The 25,560-nt window shown below is 42.1% G+C and overlaps 1 protein-coding gene across 2 annotated transcripts; it reads right to left on the minus strand.

Annotated features, from left to right (window-relative positions):
• On the minus strand, positions 1-25,262 carry LOC105383739 (DNA topoisomerase 2). 2 transcript variants are annotated; one of them, XM_048631482.1, is made up of 21 exons: positions 25,076-25,262; positions 23,913-24,144; positions 21,925-23,824; positions 19,581-19,720; positions 18,916-19,118; positions 16,956-17,104; positions 16,239-16,476; positions 14,459-14,616; positions 11,095-11,303; positions 9,611-9,751; positions 8,950-9,088; positions 7,327-7,450; positions 6,950-6,964; positions 6,624-6,782; positions 6,054-6,206; positions 5,404-5,514; positions 4,399-4,570; positions 3,629-3,747; positions 3,080-3,226; positions 2,440-2,627; positions 1-1,015 (listed from the first exon to the last, which is right to left on the minus strand). In XM_048631482.1, exons 1-20 carry the CDS (start codon positions 25,088-25,090, stop codon positions 2,460-2,462), a joined length of 4,692 nt encoding a protein of 1,563 aa, XP_048487439.1. In that variant the 5' UTR covers positions 25,091-25,262; the 3' UTR covers positions 1-1,015; positions 2,440-2,459. The 2 variants fall into 2 exon arrangements, with proteins under 2 accessions (XP_048487439.1, XP_048487438.1); XM_048631481.1 differs by lacking the exons at positions 1-1,015; positions 2,440-2,627; positions 3,080-3,226; ... (1 more) ...; positions 4,399-4,570; positions 5,404-5,514 and adding an exon at positions 5,037-5,099.
• Positions 25,263-25,560: the final 298 nt, after the last annotated feature.

The raw sequence follows: 25,560 nt of genomic DNA on the forward strand, positions 1-25,560 counted from the left end.
TCTTGAAATTGTTCATTTATTTACAAATAGTTTATCAATAACAAAAATCATTTGTCACAGTTTAAAAGTAAGGAAAAAATACAATAGAAAAATAATAAAGAATGGAACATACTACGAAACGACAACTAAACAAAACAATAATTACAATTGACATCGTAATAAATATAGGATTTATATTTAAACCAGCTAAAGAAATCCTCAAATCATAATACAATGGAATGAAAAAAGATAAAATTTTAAACGGCAACTTTTAAAAAATGGCATCACAAAATTCTAGAAAAGTTTAGACATGTCATGTAAAATATTTAGATTCCAAAAATAATTGTTTATTTTAAATTATACAATTTCTCAGATAGTACACTATAACTATAACACCCAAAAGTGTGTAGGTAAAGTATGAAATCTGTGAAACAAATAATGGTAAGTATGTCAATTACACAAGAATACTGATATTAAAAATAAGAAATAAATATATGTCGACTTTTAAAATTTATTTAAAGCAAGATATAGAAACGTTATTTAAATTCAATGGATTCCACCAAATTATTTGTACACAAAAATATTGAGTAAACACTCAAAAATATTCACAATTCAGTCACGGGGGAATTTTTGAGCTGAGAAAATCCCGGATTCCTTTTCTTGGTGAGTTCATACAAAGTAATTTAATTACATAGTTTACAAGTCGAAATCGTGAACCACAGTTTTATCTTAAAATACAACAGATACTTAAATTATTTCACTGTTAAAGAAACATGTTTTTATTTTGTACAAACTTACCATAGAAGGGTTAAGTAAAATGTTAAGAACATTACCTAAATATTTTCTACTTTAAAATTACGTATCACTAAGTTTCACATATAAATACCTAGCAGTAAGTCATAGGTGTGCTTAGAAGTAGACAGTAAAAGTAAAGAGATTACGTCAGTATCAATTCACCCGGTGAGGTGCTGCCTCGATCTGCTTTCACTCTCATTTTGCTGCTCGAATATCATTTTTCATATTTACAAGTCTGGACCTGAAACAAATGAATATCAATGAATAAGCACTTTCATACTCTCTTTTCTAATGACACTGACATTTATGGAATGTATTCACTCCATGGTCTCCTCGACGGGTTAACTTAGAGATAAGAGACAACATTTTCAATTACATAAAAGATTAGCCAGTTACAATAGCGTTATTCGCGAACATATTTCTGCCGGAATACGCGACTCACAACTCACAAGATTACGCTCGTCTGACCTCACCCTAAGCCGAAAGCCGATCGACGTAGTACTTTATCCATCAGTGACCACTTCCTACTCACCACAAACCACCGCCGCTCCTCTAATCGCTATCGCTGTCGTCACTGTAGTTGTATGTCGTCTGCTTGCCGCGGCGCGCGGGCGGCTTGGCGGGCGGCGGCGAGTCGTCGCTCAGTACTAGCGCATCGCTTTCAGAGTCACTACTGGACCTTTTTGGACTTTTGTTTTATGCCAGCCAATGCGTCGTCTAAACATAATTTGGGAAGAGCCTTGGCAAGGATTTTTGTATGTAAGATTCCTTAAAACGCGCGATTGAATCGCGTTGGATCGTCCGATGCGAGACGCATTTATGAATCGGCCTACGCCTCGCTATCATTGCCTTCCTGAGCGACGTATCAACTTTACCTTATACAGGGTGTTGCAAAAAGGGTATACTAAGCCGAAACCTACATGTGCAGCATGGTATATCTAAGCCCGGAAACGAATTCAGAATTTCAAAATTCGCGAAAAAAAAAACATTCTCCATAGTAAAAAGTCACGTAATCAACTAAGTTTCTATTGAAAACTGTTTTTTTTCGCGAATTTTGAAATTCTGATTTCAGATTCGGACTTAGATATAACATGCTGCACATGCTGGTTTCGGGTTAGTATATCCTTTTTGCAACACCCTGTATACGGCTCGTACATTACAAAGCGATATCTAATCGTAGCCTCATATAGCCATCACGTCACACTACTCACCACAAACCCCCCCCCCGCTCCTCTAATCGCTGTCGCTGTCGTCACTGTAGTTGTATTTCGTCTGCTTGCCGCGGCGCGCGGGCGGCTTGGCGGGCGGCGGCGAGTCGTCGCTCAGTACTAGCGCATCGCTTTAGGAGTCACTACTGGTCCTTTTTGGACTTTTGTTTTATGCCAACCAATGCTTCGTCCAAACATAATTTGGTAAGAGCCTTGGCAAGGATTTTTGTATGTAAGATTTCTTTCCACGCGCGATTGGATCGCGTTGTACTGTCCGGTGCGAACCCGGCTATTGCGCAACATTAACATTTAGCATCTGTATGTGCCTCTGTCGCACTATGATTCCTTCCTGACTTCTTGAGCAACCGACGTATCAACTATACTATATATACGGCTCAAGGATAACAAAGCGATATCTAATAGTAACCTTATATGGCCATCACAACATACTACTCACCACAAACCACCGCCGCTCCTCTAATCGCTGTCGCTGTCGTCACTGTAGTTGTATTTCGTCTGCTTGCCGCGGCGCGCGGGCGGCTTGGCGGGTGGTGGCTCGTCGTCGCTTAGTACTAAAGCGTCGCTTTCGGAGTCGCTGCTCGCCTTCTTCTTAGACTTTTTGGGGGGGTTCTTGGGCTTCTTGTTCTGCAATTAAATTAAATATCATAAATAGTACGTTATTTATTGTTCCAAATAAACGATAGCCAATATTGGGGCGCTCCTTCGGAGAACGCATGTTCATGGACGTTTACAAATATGATGATGAAGCGATATAGACATTGAGGTAGGCAAAATATTTGTAGGTACTTCTAGGAATAGACCTATGTACGACATGTAGCCAGCAATGGCTGGATAAGGAAGACAGAGGACATAGGGTTGTGTTGTATCGAATTGGAAATTAATTGGCAATTGTTTATTAGGATGTCGGGCTACTTGTGTGACCAACTCTAGTGGTGAAAGATTGACCACTGACCAGTCAGATTAGCATCAATCGGTGACTACCCAGGATGCGGACCTATCTGAATAATAAGCAGTATATGACTAAAAACGGTCTTTCGTGCACCATGTAAATGATGTCAATGTAAATGAATACGCACCTTTCTCGTGTCAAATATGCTGTCGTCCTCGTCACTGTCAAGCGCCTTGGCCGGTCGCTTCTTGGGCTTCTCCTTTTCTTTCTCTTTGTCCACATTCATCAGCTTTCTCTTGCCAGCCGGCTTCTTCTTGGGCGGGGGAGAGTCCTCCTGAAACACATAATAATTATATCATCATTATTTTGTATGTCACCATCATTATTCATTTTATCCACAATTAGGGACATAGGGCTTGAAAGATCATTATTATTATTGAGAGCCTTGCAAAGTCTATTTTGTGGAATGTGCAAGTATGTAGGTGGGATATCCTACTTCCTTGTTTATTCACCTACCTCCGTTTATTTCCATACTGTTCCGATTTCATTAACCCGTGCGCATCAGAATCTGCACCGTGCTAGCGTGTATCTATGTAGTGACCATGCGTGCCCTCATCAAGCGGACCAATAGCAACGCAGAAGTTAATAACGTGGACCAATAGCAACACAGTAAAACAAATTCAGTACTCGTTTGTTAAGAAAATAGACTATAGTGCAGTGCAATGTTGATAATTACCTTGACTGGCGGTTCATCGTCATCGCTGGACAGCGACACGGGCGCGCTGTTGTGATTCGCTTTGGGTTTCTCCGCCTCCTCCTTCTTAGTCTCTTCTATTAGCGAGTCGAACAGGCAGTCTGGAATTAAATAGTAAAATGTCATGGTTAACTGGGTTCAGTAGTAAGTGGATTAACCACTATCTGCGATTGGGAATACGTTCCACTATGTCTAAATCCCTATTAGGGACGAATTAGCAATTTCCAAAGAGTAGATAATGGAATTGGTCATTGCGGCCTTGTACCTCGTCAGAATTCTCGCATGAGACCACAAATAGGCCAACATAGAATATCGAATAGAATAGAATATTGCTTTATTGAACACCACATAAATCAGACATACAAAAAAACATACTTATAGACTATAGAACATAGATGACACAGGTAGAGCATAAACAGGTCCCCTTTATTATGTTCGATAAGGAAGGCAAAGAATAGAATAGAAAACCTGAGTCCATATCAGCGGGTTTCTTCCCCTTGTTCTTCTTCACATTGAAGTCTTCAGCCTCGCTGTCGGACAGAGCGCGCGGACGCTCCGTGTCCGACTCGACGCGGTTGTCGAGCAGCTCTCCCTCAGACTCGGTAGTCGAATTATCTATCATGGCGAGCAAATTTTACGCATTTAGCCTCTAAGGGCCATTATGCGTGAAATACCTATGCGGTGACTAGCTATTACGCCACCCAAGCTCACGCCAGAAAGCCAGTAGACTACACACTAAGTACAAAACTAACCTGAGTCCATGTCAGCGGGTTTCTTCCCCTTGTTCTTCTTCACATTAAAGTCTTCTTCCCCCTCACTGTCGGACAGTACGCGCGGACGCTCCGTGTCCGACTCCACGCGGTTGTCGAGGAGTTCTCCTTCGGATTCGGAAGTCGTGCCGTCGCCGTCCTTGTACTTTTGCACCTGGAATTTGTGAGAAGGGAATATTAGGCCTCTATTCTTGACTGGGTTTTTGGAACACACTTTTCGGGTCTTTGAGTCAGTGGTTAAGTATTATGTCCAACTGATGGCAAAAAACTCCTAATCCTTGCCAACCTAACAACAGTCCTTACAAAAGGCGTCCACCGTCCAGGTCAGTTTTTCACACATAGATACATTTTGGTTAAATATACAACAGAACAGCAGTTTTTTTCGATTTCACCTGAAGAATGTCAATTTATCCTATGATATAACCAACATGACGGTACATACATCGTCCAGGGCAAAGAAACCTGACCCCTCTCAAAAGCATTGTTACTATGAGATGGGTTTCTCTACACCTGACCGTACATCAGCATCACTCATAAACCCCCACATACCACCCTATCTTTACAGTACATACCTTAGTAGCAGCCCGCCTGGCGGAGACCCTCTCTCTGGGCGCGGGCGGGTCCGCCATCTCCACGTCAGACACGGAATCCTACGACTCACTGCCGCTGAATGTCATGCGCTTAAAATTAATCTTATTAAATGACCATCATGATGGCATATACATCATCACTATCACTAAAAAACCCAGCTCTATCAGTACATACCTTAGTAGCAGCCCGTCAAGCGGAGGCCCTCTCTCGCGGCGCGGGCGGGTCCGCCATCATGATGGGACATACGGTCGGCTGCATAAATAGCAATACACTTTTGTTCCTTGTAAAACTATCTACATAACAAACCGACGATGTTTTAATAGGCAGTTTGTGAGTTTGACAAGCTACAAAAGTGTACAGTTACTTATGCAGCTGACTCGCTCTCTCAGTACATACCTTAGTGGCTGCCCTTCTAGCCGAGGCCCGTTCTCTTGGTGCGGGCGGGTCCGCCATCTCCACGTCAGATACGGAACCTTCGGACTCACTGCCGCTGAATGTCATGCGCTTCTGTGGAGGGAAATTGGAGATTGTAGTTACAGACAGACTGGGATAAGCATAATATAAATATAATATAAGATTCACGGGATTTTTATGGGTTGGGATACGGAAGAATGAGGTTTGCTACACATAATTACTAAATGTTCGGGATTTTAATGCGTATATAATATATTTGTCTCGTCATTTTAGGTGGAACAAAATATGGAAGCGACAGTACCAGCCAACTTGCGTAGGAATTGAATAGCTAAAGCGTAAGATATCTTCGAATCATAACCAGTGAGTGGAAGTAAGGAGGGCCAGGTAAAGAGTATCCATAAACGAAAGCATTGTATAGGAGTTTTGAAAAAGGAAAATAAGTATGTCTGGCTGGTGCAAAATGGAAATGCGTGATACCGCTCGGGGAGACAAGCCTAAATGTGTGCGTACGTGTGGACGTAACATACGTCACGTAATAGACATATTCTAATGGTGTGGTTAATATCTTTTTAGCAGGACCAGCATAGGTCCTTGCGATATTGCTACAACATATCATAGTCATACTATCGTACCTTCTTAGGTTCCTTCTTGAAGTTGAGCTTAGTCTGCTTGAGTCCGTCCGGTGTCTTGTCCGTCTTCTCCGCTTTCTCTGGCTTCTCCTTCTTGACGCGCGACTTGGCCGGCTTCTTCTCCTGGCTGGAGGGGCTGATGCCGTTCGGGTCCTCCTGGGAATGGAAGTGGAGTTATAAATAGTCAAAGTCACTCCCTATCGGCTTACTGTACCACTTTAGCAACACCTTGTATACGGAGTTTGAAAGTTTGTGTTCTGTTGTGTTCCATACACCTGCTACACTTCATGATGTAGTGTAGTATTGCGCCTATTTACAGGGTAATAGACCGACATCCCGCAGTTGTAGGGTGAGGAAGGCCTTTCCCCACTGTGACATACATGTGAGATATGTATGTGTGAGAAGTAAGGCTCCTTCATAAATATCTAACAGAGAATATTGCAGAAACTGTAAAAAGAAGTTAGCTAATCATAGGGTGGCTGACGATGATTAGGTATACACCATTTAGGCAACCATCATCATCATATTCGGTCACCTCTACACAAAGTACAACCAAACCCAGCATCAACTAACCGGATCATACTCCTTCTTGATCTCCTTCCTGGTCTTGGCCTTCTCGGCCGCCTGGATGCGCTTGATGAGGTCCTCCGAGATCTTGGGCTCCACGCGGCGCCCGTTGGTTGAGGGCGCTATGTCCATAATTGATTTCCTGTTCTTTGTCTTGCTTGCAGCCTGTAGGACGAGATATTGTGATTATTGGGGTTGCAGATTAAATACGTGTCACCATTGAAGAAGAAGGCAAATCTAATAATAAGTTGATCTATGACATTGTTTACTCTCGAGTAAATAGACGAAATTATTTTCGGAATAACCTTGGTCATTATTGAAAAAAAAAATACCTTCATCCTTTCCATCTGTGTTTACGATAGCGTGTAAAAAATAAAAGTAATGAATTATAAGTTGCCATAAAAAAATTGGACAGAAACTACGGAAGTGGTGAACAAACGCAATCCGCCCGTTGGACCGACGACCTTAGACAAATAGCCGGCAGTGGCTGGATGAGGAAAGCTTAGAACAGACTGTTATTTTGCGATCCTTAGGAGTGGCCCGTGTCTAGCAGTGGACGATCACGATGATGATGAATTATGCAATCTCCACTATCGAGTAGCATAGCAGACATACGTTCAACAATATACCATGCCTTGGCAAACCAAAATTTACAGTTCAGCAGTGACCGGACGATGATTGGCTAACAATCACAATTAATACAACATACCAGCGCTTTACTAGTCTTCTTGTTGGTGCTCATCTCGTCCTGTCTCTCCTTCTCCTCCACATCCTCGAGCTTCTCCAGAAGCGCGTCCAGGTCCTCGCGCCACAGCATCGTCGGCGTCTTCTGTCTGAAGGAGGCACAGAGAAAAGTTTTTTTAAATTATTTCAATCAAGAAATTTGTACAGGATGTTGCAAAAGTGGTACACTAACTGCCAGTTTCTATATCTCTATCTATCCATAACTGGTAGATACTTTCATACGATTTTGACATAATCAAAAGTAACAATCTGTCAAAATCGTATGAAAGTAACTACCAGTTATATGTAGATAGATAGAGTTATAGAAACTGGCAGTAAATCCGACAGGGGGTAACTGAGGAGGGACTTTTTGTTTCTCCATAGTAAAAGATATTTTTTACCACACTTGACCCTTTTTATTCATAATATCCGCCCGCTGGACCGGCAACCTTACACAAGTAGCTGGCAGAAGAGGCTAGATTTGAAAGGCCGAGGGCAGTTTGTGGTGCTTTTTGAGAGAGAGATCTATGTCCAGAGAGGCCTATGTGGATGGTTACGAAATCGAATCCTTGCAACATTCGAACCGAAGCGCTGTTGCACCCGTCGATCAATCAACCATCACATATTTTGGAATATTAGTATACTGCACCTAATAAATCCAAATAAAAATCTCACTTTATTCGTCGAAATATAATAGACCCGTTTGGACAGCTCCAAAATGTATGGGATGACAGCTGGTGTCAAACCTAAATCATAAAAAATCTAAACAATAAAGTTATTTTTTCTTTCGGCCGTTAAATAATAAGCCAGATTATGTGTCTTTTTATGTATTTCATCAAGTAAATCCAGAGTAAATAGCAAATTTGTGTAGCTGTCCAAACGGGGGTATTATATTTCGACGACTATAACATGGTTTACTTTTAGTGCCAAGTAAGAATGACTACAGTATAGATACCATTTGTGCCAAGTAAGAACGAATACAGTATAGCCCCTACACAACTTACTTGAGCGCATTCAGCTCCGCCAGTTTCTGGTCCCTTTGCTTGAGCAGCTCGTCCTTCTTCTCCTTCGTGAGCATCCACATGGACATGCCCAGCAGGTAGTTGAACTTGCGCACTTCTAACTAATTCTTATACTGTTTCTTATTCTAAGACACTGGACCCTTTTTATCTAAAATATCCGGCCAGCTGGACCTATCGCTGACCATAGCCTTGACCTTGAAAAAAGTCGCAGGCAGCGTAGTGGCGCTCCTTTGTTGAGAGGCCTATGTCCTGCTCACGAGTACTGTCGACTCAAGTCGATAGCGTAATTTGATAGCCATTTATTTGTATGACATCTTGATCAGCGCACCTGTCGGTAACGTTAGCAACTAATAAAACGTATACAATCGACTGACCAGCTATCAAGTTACTATCGACTGAGTCGAGAGTATTCATGATTCGCACACAGATTTTCGTTAAATTTGGTTGGCATTGTTATTTTATATTATGTCTCTGTCGCACGCGCACAGTAACCTGGCTGGCGGCAGTATAAATATTTCTTGACCACTGGTTGTAGATGCAAAGGTCAACGTTCGATTTTCTCTGTGCTTTAGTAACCTCATACTCACTTGAGCGCATTCAGCTCCGCCAGTTTCTGGTCCCTCTGCTTGAGCAGCTCGTCCTTCTTCTCCTTCGTGAGCATCCACATGGACATGCCCAGCAGGTAGTTGAACTTGCGGACTTCTTTCAGGTTCTGGAACGCTTTCTCTGGAAGTTACAAGTGGTAAGATAAGATAAGATAAGATAAGATATTCTTTATTTGCACACAAAAATATGGACAACAATACAAAACTTAATCTAACACATATGTAACACATATGTATGGTTAATACAGATAGAATATAAAAAAAATATATGTGTGTGGCGACGAATAGATATGTTTTATTATATATTATAAAACATATCTATTCGTTATTATATATTGTTTTATTATACTATTAAAAACTAGCTGTTACGGCTTAAAAGATGGACAAACAAACACACTTTTATCTTTGATGTTGCTGTTAACGATGCCGACATTGATTTATCACTCGCCTAGTTTGATGCGCAACGGCCGAGTGTGAGATGTCTCCACACATTTTTACTATTTTCAATGTACTACATAGTACAGACAATATGTTTGTAGGTTACATAGTATGTACAGTAAGGGGCAGAGAAACCTGACCCCCATTGTTACTATGAGAGGGTCAGGTTTCTCTGCATCTGACCGTACTTATAACTATTACTCACCCGGATCAGCAGCCTTGCCGGCCTTCGTCTCCTCTGTCTCCTCATCTTCAGACTCGGGCACGTCTTCTTCAGCCAGCGCGACCAGCCCCTGCATCTTGCTCGCTCGCTTCTTCCACTCTGCTATCGGGTCCATTGCGTAGCCTGGGGAAATGAAAAGGGAGGTTATTATCGGTTTATAGGTAAGTTACAAGTATATAGTGTAAAAAAAGTAGTTTCAGGTAACTACAGAAAATAAATAAATTAAACATAAGTATTTAAAGCGTGCTTGACATGGTGGTGGTATTTGACATATTCATAAGCTATTTGGCAGTGCTAAACAACTGTTTTACGTGTGTTCACTGTTCCGGTATTGTGATAAGACTGTAAAGGGCGTAGGTTTTGATTATGCTATAATTTTACTATTACTCTTCCGGCTATTTAGGACTATATGCGATTCATGAATCGTAAGAGTAAATTATGAATAAGTGTGTTTCATGATACATACGATCCTCTTCAATACCTCACTGCCATTGCTACAAACACACACAACTCTCTCAGCACAAGCTTGCTTGTGTTGGGGTCCACCAACCCGCACTAGGCCAGCGTGGTGGACTAGGCCTTAATACCCTTCCTTCATTGGAAGGTGACCCGTGCCCCAGCAGTGGAGACGTGATGGGTCGAGATGATTGCTACCATCATCATCATCATCATCATCATCACCCTATAGCAGTCCACCGCTGGACGTAGGCCTCTCCCAAAGCACGCCACTGGATGCGATCTTTAGCTTTCTGATCTTTAGCTACCAACATCGTTTTCACTAATCTACTACACACCTCTCTTAATCAGCTCCTCGACCATGGCCTTCCGCTTCTTGTTCTCGACCACAAGCCCCTTGTCGCACTTCTCCAGTATGAACCTGGCCTTGTTGGACAGTGTGTCGGCCTCGGCTTGTAATTGCCCCTGTAGTCCTTTATACACCGCAATGAATACTATTCTTTGGCCATTGCGTTCACAAGTATGTCTCCAATATAGAGGAAAATTCCATGGCAGCCATGTTGTTTTATAATCTTATCCATTGTGCTGCCATTTAAAATGCGCCTAATTAATTTCTCCTTCAGAACCTAACCATATCCATGCCACGCGAATTCAATCCAACCTTATCTCTACCTATTCCACATCAAACACTTACCTCTCTTGATCAGCTCCTCAACCATGGCCTTCCAGTCTTTGCGCCGCGCATAGTGTGTAACATAATACATACTTACGATCCTCTTCAATAATCCTTTCTGCCAATGAGGATCAGTCACATAACGGAAAAATTAATCCTATGACGTTTTTTGAACTGCTACAGTTAAATTGCTGTATCTTTGTCATTTCTTGTGCGATTTGGATATTTTTTACACCATAAGCCATAGTTTTTTTACTGCCATCGATCTACATACTTAACAAACATAGTGAGTGATCCTCATTGCTACCAACATCGTTTTCACTAATCTACTACATACCTCTCTTGATCAGCTCCTCGACCATGGCCTTCCGCTTCTTGTTCTCGACCACGAGCCCCTTGTCGCACTTCTCCAGTATGAACCTGGCCTTGTTGGACAGTGTGTCGGCCTCCGCTTGTAGTTGCCCCTCGAGATAGTCCTTGCGCCTCGCGTAATACTGCACGCGAAGGGCGTAGAATTCGCGTAGGATTTCTTCCACTTTGTCGTATCTGCGGGATGGAGAGTTGGATGGTTAAAACAAAATTGAAATAAGATTGAAAATTTTTCTGGGTAATTATCCAGTTACCACGGTAACAAACGCTCGTCCAGAACTAGAACGACACTGTAAAGCCGGCTTCCCACGGCCCGTGTTATTAGAGGGCAGGCCGGATCGCGCCACGCCCGTGGATGCCCGTGAGGCTGATTACGTCTCGCGCCGAACAATTTCAACTGGTGAAATGAACCGACGCGGTGCGCCTTTGAACTTACCGACTCCCGACAGATCGGTCGGGCGACGAGAGGCGACCACGGGCCTCAAAGGATGCCGCCGTTCCCACAATCTGTCGGCCCGTAAAGGCGCGGCCTGCCCTCTAATAACACGGGCCGTGGGAAGCCGGCTTTCTGAAGCTTGGGAGCACTGCACTAACCACGGCTCTATCTCGTCTCGTTGTATGTATTAATTTGTGGACGGTTACGCGTACCTCGCTATCGTTCTTCGAACGTATAGGCGTAGCTACAAGAAGCCTATGCGTTCCGTACAACACTGCAGTATACTAACTTGTGCAGACACAGGTTGGGGTCGAAGGCGTTCATGCAGGTCATGGATATCGTCGTCTGCAGCTTGAACACCTTGTGTATTCCCTCCGACAGCTTGCCTTTACTATACAATTTTCCAGAACCAATGATATGGGTGACACTTTAAAATTTTCCATTTAACGCATGAATACTATTGCAAAATCTGTCATTTTATTGACAACGACCACAGATAATATATTATTTCTTGAGTACACACTTTGGTAAAATGGAACGTACTAGAGACGGGACGAGGACGGGACACATCAAAGTCGACGTACTGAAATCGATAAAATATTAGATTTTTTTACATTGTATTATAGTAAGTAGGTATTTAGTATTTCTTACTTACTTTCTCATCAACAGCTTTAAAACAAACTATGATGTTTTTAATCAGAGTGCATATCTCTCTCAGAATAATAACAATTTTAATATATTTTATTACGAGGGCGATACCGAAATGATCGGGAATAGAAAAAAGTACAAAGATATCATAATATTATTTACTTTTATTGTTTTTCAAAGTAGTCTCCGTGACATTCAATGCACTTTTTCATTCGATTAAACCAATCATTGAAACAGTAATTCCAGTCTGAAGTGGATACTGTCAAAACAGCTGATTTGTAAGCTTCGACCGCCTCTTCTGGGCCGCTAAACCGTTGACCACGTAGCATATCTTTAATTCTTGGGAATGTAAAATAATCATTGGGGCTCAGATCAGGGCTATACGGAGGATGGTCCATCAACTCCACGTTTTCCATATTTAAAAACGTTCTTGTTTTGCGAGCGGTATGAGAGCTTGCATTATCGTGGTGAAGGATTATACGACGATTCGGGTTAGTTTTACGAAGTTCTCTTACGACTTCCGGCAACCAAACTGTTGTGTACCAATCAGCAGTAACCGTCCTTTGTTCTTGTAATGGAATCGTAGCCACATGGCCAGTTTTCGATACAAACGAAGCGACCATTTTTTTCGACACGCTGCGTGAGCGAATAACTTTTGTTGGCTTGACCTCACCTTCGAAGACCCAAACTGCCGATTGATGTTTTCTTTCGGGCTCATATGAATAAATCCACGATTCATCACCAGAGACGATATTGTAGACAGCATTTGAACTGCCTCCATTGAACCGTTGCAGAGCAGATCGACACCAATTAACACGAGCCGACTTTTGTTCCTCGGTCAAACGGTGGGGCACCCAGCGCGAAACTAACTTCTTGACACCCAGTTCTTCATGTAAAATGGTTTGAATGGCTGTCATACCAATGCTGAGAGAAGCCCGAATCTGCTCGTATGTCACATGTCTATCTTCTTTTATTAACTGGCGTACAGCATCGATGTTATCTTGTGTTACCGCTGTTTTTGGCCGACCAGTAGAAGGGACTGTGGTAAGAGAGGAACGTCCACGGCGAAACTCAGAATACCAACGATATATAGTCGTTTTACTTGGTGCTTCAAGTTTATAAATAGAAACAAGCTCGGCGAGACATTGTTCTTGAGATAAACCTCGACGAAAGTTGTGAAAAATTATTGCACGGAAATGTTCCCGCGTAAGCTCCATTTTTTACACCGACTTGTCAAATTCAAATGGTCAATACTCTTTTATTTTTTACTTTTTTTAAAATTCGAAAATGGAATTATGTTTGAAAAAACACTACATTTGATACACCAAAAAGGTTTCACTCTAATTTATTCCTAAGTATTCTATTCCTGATCTTTTCGGTGTAGCCCTCGTAATAATCTACCTTCATGTAGTTCATCGATATCCTTCGTATAATTTGAGTAAAGTTTAATTTATGGTTTTATTATCCTATTGTTGTTGGAAAATTTCGGTCTGTTTTTTGTCATTTTGTTTGTTATTTTGGTTTTAAACTCGGAATGTCGTGAGTTTGTAATTCATTTGAGTTTGGTTGATAGAACAAAAAGAATTATATTACAGGACTGTGACTATTTGGCTCGGATAGATTGTTTGCAAGATGAACTGATCATCAATGTCGGTGTTTAATCTGACACATACAAATTGACCCGTACAAATATCGATAGGTACAAGTCGATAAAATTTTACTCTCGGACATCTCTAAAACTGCCAAACTCAAAACGTCATGAAAACGTCCCCCATATCATTGGTTCTGGAAAATGGTATAAGTACCCCGCCTTATAACGAATTAATACGCTTTCATGACATTGTAGAGCTTTATAGACCATTACTACTACCCAATGATTACTGTTGACGACGCGTCTCATATGCTTAGAATATGAAAACCTAATATTATGTAAGCTGTGACATGTACTTTCTTCTCCTTAGTGAATAACAGTCGTATTTTATTTTATCTAGTTATGCCTAACTCAAAACGCCTTTTCTTCACATCCTAACGCCAACAAAGTGGTCCTTCGAGCCGGATCTGAACCAGCGATCTACGATTCATATTACATTACGATAATAACAACCAGAAGGGCTAGTACGGGGCGCATTTAAGACGTGACAAGAGTTTTGCATTGCGCTCACACACATTGCGCAGCCTCAAGAGCGAGCGAGACGGAAAACTCTTGTCACGTCTTAATAGCGCCCTGTGCTACGCCGGCAGTACTAACTTGTGCAAACACAGGTTGGGGTCGAAGGCGTTCATGCAGGTCATGGATATAGTGGTCTGTAGCTTGAACACCTTGTGTATGCCTTCAGCCTCCACCTCGGCCAACTTTCCCGGCAGGAGAGAGACCACGAAGCGGACTGTCGTGTCTGTGTTGTACTCCTGGAATTAGGAAAGGAAAGAAATGTGTTATGTTAAGGATGTGTTTATGTTTATACGTGCTATTTAATTTAATTTATTAGGGAAGATAAACAGCCATACAATGGCAATGTTAAAATGATGAACATGGAAATGTTAGTATAACATATAAGTAAACATAAATTATAAATGTATCTGTCGCAGCCGGATCGTATAACCCGCCGTATTACATGACGCCTAGCCGCATTACAAGACAGGGCCGCTTTGTAATGCGGCGGATCAACGTTTAGCCGTATTGAATACGGCTTAATGAAAATGCGCCGGATTGTATTCGACATCATACGTCATTCAATACGGCTGGCCGTTATGTAATACGGCGAGAGATTAGCCGCCGCATTGAAAGATTTTAGTTTTGATTTTTAACACTCGTGGCGCTGCTTGACATAACAACAATAATGGCGTTGGATACAGATATTTGATGATGATTAAAACGAAGAAATCGTGTTAAATATGTTAGTAAACAGTACTTCAAGAACAATTTTCACGTGAAATTAAATAATTTCTATTCCGATCAATGCGGTACAGTGAAAAACGTACAAAAGTTATAACGCACATCAATTTGCTAAAGTGACCATGGATTCTGCTGGTCGGCGGATTTCCAGATAATACTACTGGGTCAAAAAATATAAATGTGGCCGGCAAAGGTTATTTGATCTTGAAGAGACTGCGACGAGGCAAACGTAGTGTGGGACGCCCTCAGGCTAGATGGGGTGACGACTTGTGAAAGGTGGCTGGTTATGATTGGATGTGGAAAGCTGTAGATCGCATCCAGTGGCGTGCTTTGGGAGAGGCCTACGTCCAGAAGTGATGTTGATGATGAAGAATAATAATTCCGAAGATCCTACAATCCGAGTAGTACCCATGAACAGTATTTTGATACTTGGAAGTCCATATGATATATTTACTCTATTATGATTACAAGTTTCCTTCACCTGTTATGTCATGCTTAGTATGGACATGGTTACCCTACAATTCAGTAGTAGTACGATGCGGCTAAACGTGGGCCGCCGTATTGAAGAACGTATTGAAATGACAATCCGGCTAAACGTTGATACGCCGCATTCCAAAGCGGCCCTGTGTTGTAATGCGGCCAGCCGTAATGTAATACGGCGGATTATACGATCCGGCTGCGACATATCGATTGTATAGCGCACAAATCCTACAATGTCATCCACATAATTAAAATAGAACAGGATCAATACAAGGGTTGAATCGGGAAGTACATTTTGGAGCTACAAAATAAATCTTTGTACCAGTTTTCCTGCACCTCCTGTAGGTTGGCTGGTAGAAAATGCTCTTAGCATTAAGCCCACCTTTTGTAAATATTTTTTTTTTATATTGGAGCAATAAAGAAATAAATAAATAAGCGCATTTTCAATGGCTGGAATATTCCTAATAGTAGGCATATGTTTCGAAGCTACAAAATGAGCGTGAGTTTAGAAAAGTTGAACAAGTTTCTTGTAAGAGCCATATACAAACACGCTTGATCACTTAACCTTTTAAAGAAATCAATAAATAGACCTGTCTAGGCGCTTCCGAGTCACGGATAAGATACACAAAGGTTTGCAATAACTACTAAAACTCACCCGATACTCGGAAATAATCGGCTTCACTTTGTCCGTGCCCAGCATCGGTTCCAGAACATTCTCCTTGTAATTCTGCGTCCACACTCCGACCGGCAGCTCGGTAATCTCGACCTTATCACCGGGCAATACGGCCGCCTCTCCCGAGATCACGTACTTGTCTCCGAAGCCCTCGACTGTACCGCGGAAGTTCTTGTACCACGGCTGCATTGGTTTAGGCTCTTCGCCGTCTAGCAGGCGCCTGGAAGTAGGAGAAAATGTATGCTTATGGTGTGATGTTTCGATTGTATTTGAGACATAATGAAAGGAGCCTTCCCATGTTACGTACAATCTGCAAAGTACCTGCGTGCGTGCTTGGGGCCGCGGGTTCGAATCCCGCCTAGAGTAAACATTGCAACTGTGTTTGCCTTGCGTATATTTTTCGTTTATGAATACAATAATTAAGTACCTATCTTTTTATTTGTGTACATAATTATATCAGCTGTCCAACACCCATATCACTAGCACTGCCTAGTTTGGGATCGGATGACACACCCGTGATCGAGATGTCCCCACATATTATTATTTCCTACCACGCTTGTCCACTGCGAGTTGGAGGTGGGTTCACACATCTAGAAGTACTTATTCTTCTTCTTCAGGTGCCATCTACTATCGTAGGTCGGCTATCATTATGAGTACGGCTAGAAGTACTAGATCTAGATAAATAACTATAACGCTTACCGCAAGTTGTGTATGATGTCGCGCGGGTTGTAGTTGGGTATCTTGGTGGACCAGCCGGTGCCGATGCCCTCCGCCCCGTTCACGAGCACCATCGGGATGATCGGCAGGTAGTACATCGGCTCGATCTTCTGGTTGTCTTCGAATTCGTGCTGCGGAATTAGAAAAAGACTGTTTTAGATGAAAGAAAGTAGACAAAAAAAAGTGTTTTTTCAATCAATCAAGGGCGGAACGATCCCATGAAATCGGCCTTATTTTCTGGTTGTCTTTGAATTCGTGCAGCGGAAGAAAATACAGGGTGTTGGAAAAGTGGTAGTGTTAAGGCCGGAAGGACATCTTTTTAGCAACTTCTTTGGCACACAAGAAAATCACGCAGCACAATATATATTTTCCGCCTTATAATGAATTAAATATCTCTATTGTGTACGCCTCATGGCAAAGCATGGCATGTTCTAACTTACATATAGGTAAGACCATTGTAACTAACCTGTGTTTATGCAAATAAATTGAAATTTGAATTTTAGAAAACGCGGCAGCCGCGCTCCCATGTCGGACTATGTAAATACTTTTAACGTGTGATTTTTCAATCACCGACTATGTAAAGTCGTCAGTCCAGCGGGCTGAATCATCCCACGCAACGTTAGCTTATTTTTTGTGATCTCCATTAAAAAACTCAACAACCCCAACAAAAAAAACTATAACACATTCACAATTTGGTCCTGACCCAACACTCACCACCAACAGCGGGTCATCGTGCGGGTGGAAGACGAGCCGGGTCAGCGGCGACATGATGGTGAATATGTACCGCGGGGACGCCGAGTCCTTGCCGCCGCTGAGTCTAGTTCCGAACTGCCCGCGCGGCCCCAGCAGGCTCATGTTGTTGTACTAACTACCACTAGGTTTTGAACCCAGGGATATTTAATTCATTTTTGTTTGTAATATGTATAATAGTGTTTCATGTTTATTAAACGCTCCGCTCCGCTGCACTCTGCTTTCATTTTTAAAGCCTAAGCTAAAGCTAAGCAAACACCGAATTCGTGCGCCCCATTTGGAAACCCAACCCGTGATCTCGTCAGCTTGACTGAATATTTCTTAACTATAAATTCACAATAAGTAATATGAAAACTCACTTTCAGTATGTATGAAACGCTCCGCTCCGCTGCGCTCCTCGCTTTGCTATTCGTCGCACCTACCCTCTAGGTTTCGAACCCAGGGATTTTTAAGTTAGTTTTGTAGTGTTTCAGTAGAATAGTCCAAATACTTTCGTTTTTGTACAAATTCAAGAAATATGAATAAAATAAGACACCTCACTAAGGTACCTCATTTGACTTCTTTCTACAATCTTCACAAACACCGAACTTATGCATCCCATTTATAAACCAATCCGTTATCTCGTCAGCTTGTTTATAATACCCTCCCAATGTTCATTATATTTCTTCACTATAAATTCACAATAAGTTACATGAATAATCACCACCAACAGCGGATCATCGTGCGGGTGGAAGACGAGCCGGGTCAGCGGCGACATGATGGTGAATATGTACCGCGGGGACGCCGAGTCCTTGCCGCCGCTGAGTCTAGTTCCAAACTGCCCGCGCGGCTCCAGCAGGTTCATATTGTGATTCTACCTACCACTAGGTTTCGATCCCAGGCATTTTTTACTAATTTTTGTTTGCAATAGGATAGTGTTTCAGTATATATGAAAGGCTCCGCTCCGATCCGCTTTGATTTTTAAAGAATATGTGCACCTTACTGCTCCTCCTCGCTTTGCTCGTCGTCGCACCTACCTCTAGGTTTCGAATCCAGGGATTTTTCAGTTATTTTCGTAGTGTTTCAGTAGCGGACTCGGTATACCGAATTCGTGCCCCCATTTGTAAACCCAACCCGTTACCTCGCCAGCTTGTTTATGATCTCCACTCAATGTCCATCATATTTCTTCACAACAAGTAATATGAATACTCACCACCAACAGCGGGTCATCGTGCGGGTGGAAGATGAGCCGGGTCAGCGGCGACATGATGGTGAATATGTAACGCGGGGACGCCGAGTCCTTGCCGCCGCTGAGTCTAGTTCCGAACTGACCGCGCGGTTCCAGCAAGTTGATGTTGTTGGACCCGACGTAGTTCTGCGCCAGGTTCACTATTGTCATGCAGAGGGATTGTTCGCCTGTGGGGAAAGGTTTTGTGTTAGGAGGTTAGGACTTTCGCATTTTAGTTATAGTATAATCTGTTTGTAAAGATAATTTCGCAGCAATGTTAAAAATATTGTAAGAATTACTTTTTTCGCTTAGCTTCGCTTACCCTTAAAAAGGTTTCCCATGGGAATTTCGGGATAAAAAGTACAAACTTTCCTCTTAAATCACTGTTTCAAAAACGCATGAAAAGCGGTTGTATAGTTTACAGATCTAAGCATACATACGTACATAGATACATAGGCGGTAAGCAACTGTGATTTTTTCCACGTAATGATAGTTATATCAGCTTGACCCATTACTCTATGAATAGAAAGCCTGTGTATCTCTATTTCCTTAATTTTGACATCAATACTTAATTTTTCAATCAAGGCCACTCTACTTCCTCTCCTTCCCTTACTATAAACTTTGTTACAAATAATATTTTTTTCTCTTACCGTGATGGTAGGCCGAGTGCTCAGCCACGGACCCAGCCAGCTGGGCCACTTTGACCTCTCGCTTGTCGTTCCTCTTTATGCACGTGAAGATCACCTTGCGCTGGCCAGGCTTCAGCCCGTCCACCATTGAGGGGATTGAACTGGAATGGGGGAGAAGTGGTTAAGGGGAGGCCTTGACAGTAATAATAATATAGAGAAATGAGATTATATGGAGTGGTCAGTCATAGCTGATGCTTTCACTAAATAATACCTTTGAAATAATCAAAACAGTTACATGTTTTGACTTAATAGCCATTTACAAAAATAAACTTATGATAGTAGGTATTAGAGCGTATTATGAAGTATAGCTGTTCCCGCGCGCTTCGCTTCGCCATAAAAAGTTTTCCCGTGGGAATTCCGGGATAAAAAGTAGCCTATGTTCTTTCCCAGGGTCTAGACCATATACACTCGCGAGCAACCAAATCGACTCAAGCCTTCACGGCGCACATATACATTGATTTTCCTAAAACGATAAATGGTAAATATAAAAGTGATATGTCATTCGAAAGCTGAAGAATTAGGCTTTCAATTAAGATCAATACCATAAAAAAAAACTAAGCGCAGATTTAATGACGCATTTTAATTGCCCGTCAGTGTTAATTACCTCATTAGGAATCCACGCCTTGCGCTACCTGATCCCGCTATAAAACCTTTCCACATCCGGTGTACCTTATCAGTCGCTTGTTGCAAGTTGACCGGTACACATCTCGTTGCATTGTATTCCTTGTTTTCGCAAACCCATGGATACCACACCAGAAGAAGCTGCTCAAGTTGTTGCCTTGCTGCAACAAGGGTTAAGTCAGCGAGCAGTCGCTGCCCAGCTCCACTTGAGCCAGTCTGCTGTATCCCGAGTATACAGACGGTTCCAAGAGACTGGTGCCTTCAATCGAAGACCAAGAACGGGCCGCCACCGCTGCACTTCAGAGAGAGACGACCGCTTCATTGTCTCAACCTCGCTGCGCAATCGACACCTTACGGGCGTTGATGTGCAGCAAGAACTGAGACGTGTACGACAAGTGGCTGTCAGCGAGTGGACAGTGAGAAGACGCTTGAAGGAAGCCAACTTGACACCAAAAAGACCTGCATCAGGCCCCAAATTGACTGCAGGCCACCGACAAGCGCGTCTTCAGTTTGCTCGAGAGCATCTCGATTGGAGCATTGCGCAATGGCGGTCGGTCCTGTTTACTGATGAGTGCAGAGTGTGTCTGCATGGCAGTGACAGGAGAGGCCGGGTCTACCGGCGTCCGGGGGAACGATTTGCCCAATGTTGTTTCGCTGAAACAGTAGCATATGGCGGCGGTTCCTGCATGATGTGGGCTGGTATTTCTCTAGAGGGAAAAACCGCACTTGTTTTCGTGCCTGGAGGCGGCCGAGGAGGCGGGTTAACAGCTGATCGGTACATCACCGACATTCTACTCGGTCATGTTGTGCCCTATGCAGAATTTGTCGGTGAAGACTTCGTGCTAATGCACGACAATGCCCGCTGCCACACGGCACGAGTCAGTCGGCAGTTTCTGAGAGAGAAGGAATTGCGCACGATGGACTGGCCTGCGCTCAGTCCTGACCTGAATCCCATCGAACACTTATGGGACGAGCTCAAAAGAAGAGTTCGGGCCAGGAATCCAGTCCCTGCAAGCGTGGACGAGCTGAAGACAGCTTTATTAGAGGAGTGGGACGGCATTCCTCAGGAAACTGTCAAAAAGTTGATAAGGTCTATGAGAAACAGGCTGCAGGCTGTAATTAGGGCAAGAGGGGGCAATACAAAGTATTGATTTAAATAAATAAATTTTTATCTTAACATTTTTTGTTTAATTTGTATAATACGATACCCATACCCTTTTTTCCTAAATTCCCGTTTTTCCTACAATTGCGTTCAGACATCATTTATTTCAAAAATGATGAATGGATTTCAATAATAATGATATCAAATTAAAGCTGACATCTTAAGCTTTTAAATGACATATCATTTTTATTATTTCTATTCATAATTTTACTTGTATTAATGTATGTTTGCGCCGTCAAGGCTTGAGTCGATTTGGTTGCTCGCGAGTGTATATACCAAATTTCATTCAAATCCGTTCAGTAGTTTTGGCGTGAAAGAGTAACAGACAGACAGACAGACAGACAGACAGACAGACACAGTTACTTTCGCATTTATAATATTAGTTAGGATGGTAATGTTTGTAATTGTAGTAGTATCATTAGTAGTTATCATTAAGGAAATATAATAAAAGCATCTCACTATATAGACTGGAAACTATTTATCAATGTATGGGTAAGAAAACAAGACAGTAGAATAGCTTACCGAATATTATCCCCGTTGGAGAAAAGCACCAGCTCCAAATTAACAAAGTCCGAATATGTCACCGCCTTGGTCTCCTTCGTGTAGAGATATCTCTCCGGAAGCCCAATCTCCTTCCTTCTCTTAACCTCGTCCATGTGACTCGTCAGCCATTCCTTTCGCTGGTCAGCACCCTTCTTAGAGAATGCCAACTCAATGTGATGGTCATCCGTCGGACCACCATACTTGAAACGAATCCTATGCCTCTCCATATTCTGAAAGTATTCCTTAGCCTCCTTGGATGTTGAGGTACCCAAACCCTTGTAGTATTTGATATTGTAAGTGTGGTGGTTGTCCGTATCTTTCTTCCACTCCTCGAATTCTGGTAGTGAATAGAATGATATCTCTTTTTCTTTCTTTGTTGCCTTCACGATGGGAGTGATGAACTCCTCTAAGAACGGCAGTTTCAGCAGCTCAGGCCAATTGTGATGTATGAAATTGATGATCAAACCTTTGATGTGCGACCCGTCCTGGTCCTGATCAGCCATGATCATCACCTTGCCGTACCGGAGGGACTTGAGGTCATCAACCGTGTTGTATTTCTTCTTGTACTGCAGTCCCATGATTTTGATCAGGTTGTTTATTTCGGCATTCTCTAAGACCTGCTTGTGAGAAGCATCCCGGACGTTGAGAGGTTTACCCTTCAACGGGAACACTCCGTAGTGGTCTCTGCCGACGACACTGAGCCCAGACACGGCTAAAGTCTTGGCTGAGTCTCCCTCAGTCAGGATCAGGGTGCAGAGGTGAGCATTCTTAGTCCCTGCATCGTTGGCGTCCTCCAGCTTCGGTATACCCTTCAGTTTACTCTGCTTCTTGCCGGACGCCTTGACCAATTCTGTCTGAGCTTTGAACTTAGCCCAAGTCAGCACGGACTCCACCAGTCCACACTTTGTCACTGCTGTAATGAACTTTTCAGAGAAAGCGCATTTTGATCCGAAGCTCTTAGCTTGGAGTGTCATGTTTTCTTTAGTTTGCGAGTCAAAGGTTGGGTTTACGATCAGACAGTTGATGAATACCCACATGTGGTTCTTCACTTGGAAAGGCTTAATGTTAACTCCCCCTTTGTTCTTCTTCTTGAGAACTTCTAGAACGTTCTTGACGACGCTGTCAGCGACAGTGTCTACATGTTTGCCTCCTTTGGTGGTGGCGATTGAGTTGACGAAGGAAACCTGCTGGAAGCCTCGGTCTGAAAGCGTCAGAGCCACCTCCCAGCGGTCATTCACCTTCTCATAGACAACCTTCAATGGCTGCCCATTCTCGTCTTCTTTACCCTTTATGTACAAATCTACATAGTCTTTGAATTTGCTTATTTTCAATCTTTCGCCGTTCAAATACACCTTGACGCCGTGCGACGAGGCAGCGATGTCGTAGGCTCGTCGGGACATGATGGCTACCATGTCGTCCTCTAGCTTCTCCATCTTGAATTTAGCTAAGTCAGGGCTAAAAGTCACTTTGGTAAAGTCATCATCTTTGCCAGATTCCTTAACTTTAGGTTCGGAGGCCTTTGTCATGTTAGATCCCCATGTCTGCTTGAAGTGTTTCTTGTACTGCTTGGAGGCAGTTTCTACTGTGAATTTTGTTGAGAAGATGTTGCAGAGTTTGGCTCCGTAGCCGTTCCTTCCTCCAGTCACCTTCTCTTCTTCATCATTGTAGTTGGATGATGTGAGGAGGTGCCCAAAGATCATGGTGGGAACATACATCTTCTCTTCCTTGTGCATGACAACGGGGATTCCGCAGCCGTTGTTGTAGATGGAGATGGTGTTGGCCTCCTGGTTAATGTCAATCTTAATCACATCCATCTTGGCATCCCTCTGCTTGTTGTCCGCAGCGTTTACCAGGATTTCATCAAATATTTTGTACAGACCTGAAAAAAGACAGATCATTCAATGACATAGAGAACAACACATGTAAAATAGAGAACCTTAGAAGAATATTTATAGTATAAGATATACCTGGTACAAAAGTCAGTTCTTTCTGCACCATGCACTCCTTGGACTTGTCAAAGACCCACATGGTCTCGGTGGCTCTCTCGACAGAGCCAATGTATGTGTCGGGTCGGAGCAGAATGTGCTCCAACTGTGATTTCTTCTGGTATATCTTCTCTATGGTCCCCTTGCCTCCCTTGGCGGGGGCCGGGGCGTCCGTCCCATTGCCGTTTTGGGTAGACATCTTGTTGAACATTGACTGTGGAAATTGAATTTTGAGATTTAATTTACTGAGTAGCCCTTTTAGCTATTGATAGATGTACAAATAAAACTGTTCATGTTCCTACGAGGATTTATAAGGTGACTATGTTATGAATTATTATTTAAATTCCTTTCACTGTGGTAGGTACTATCATAATTCCATAATACAATCCAAGCACAAAAAATACAACAAAACAAAACTTAAAAAATAAAACAATACAAAGAGGCGGCCTAATCGCTAATAGCAATAATGTACAACATAGAGTGAATTGAGGAGATTTTTTTTACACATTTTGATGAATTAGGATATTTATATTAATTCAATTTGACAATTTCTACAGATATTATGCTTATTGTGTTAGGAACAAGCTTAAGTTAAGCCAGGGTTTATCTCAATAGAGAACGGAATGGTCAGTATGTCAGTTGCTGACTGGCCAGGGTGACCTAAACCATTTTAATTTATAATTGAATGTCTTTACGAAACCAAAATCAAAGTAATTTATAATATAAATGCAAATGTACATTTAAATGAGGGTAGAAAATAATTAAAAAATAACAGGTGATCAAGGGATGAAAATTATAACAGTTATTTAATTTCAAAATCCTTAAGACTACTCAAGAACCTCTGTAAGGACATCAATCTAATATAGTCTAGGCCACACCAAGTATTTATGTTAACTATTTCAAAATGATATGATTATGTTGATCAATAATTAAAAAAAAACACCAAGTGTTTTCTAGACAAGAAATGGTACTTACGGTTTTTTTTTATAATTCACTTAGGTGCATTAGAAGGTAATAAAGTAATTCATTAATATTTTATTTCACAAATAGGTACAATGAAAATAACAACAAACTTATTATGATTTGACCGTTAGCAATCAAAATGCCGCCAAGGCGAGAGCATTCGTTGTTACTCTTCTTCTTACCTTTATATCAGCCATCTTGTTCGAAACACTTATAAATCGGCCGCGGTCAACGCGAGGCAATATTAATTGTCTTGCAAACAAGGCAAAACGTAAGGTTTTAATGATTTCGAACTAGAAATATCATTTTTATTCCAAAAATTGTAAAATATGTCCGCGGCGAAACGTTGAGACGCCGAGAATAACCATAGACAATAAAAAAAATATTAATGAAAAAGCAAAGCAAAGCAATAGACAATTTATGTGTAGGCTTTGCACTCTCGAAAAGAGTGTTTTTTCCTCCGGGCTCGCATTCGCAAACTCCGAAACAAAATCGAAATCACATAAAAGTATTAAAACATTAACTCACAGCCAAACTCTCAAACATGTAAAAACTAGCAAGATCATCCATCACAAAAATAAAAGGTTTCATTGTCCAGAATAATAACGGCCTAGCGTTATCATTACCATAGAGTATTTTAAAAAATACAGTGACACTGACAGCTGCT

Source organism: Plutella xylostella, chromosome 29, assembly GCF_932276165.1.
Source record: "Plutella xylostella chromosome 29, ilPluXylo3.1, whole genome shotgun sequence".
NCBI lineage: Eukaryota > Metazoa > Arthropoda > Insecta > Lepidoptera > Plutellidae > Plutella > Plutella xylostella.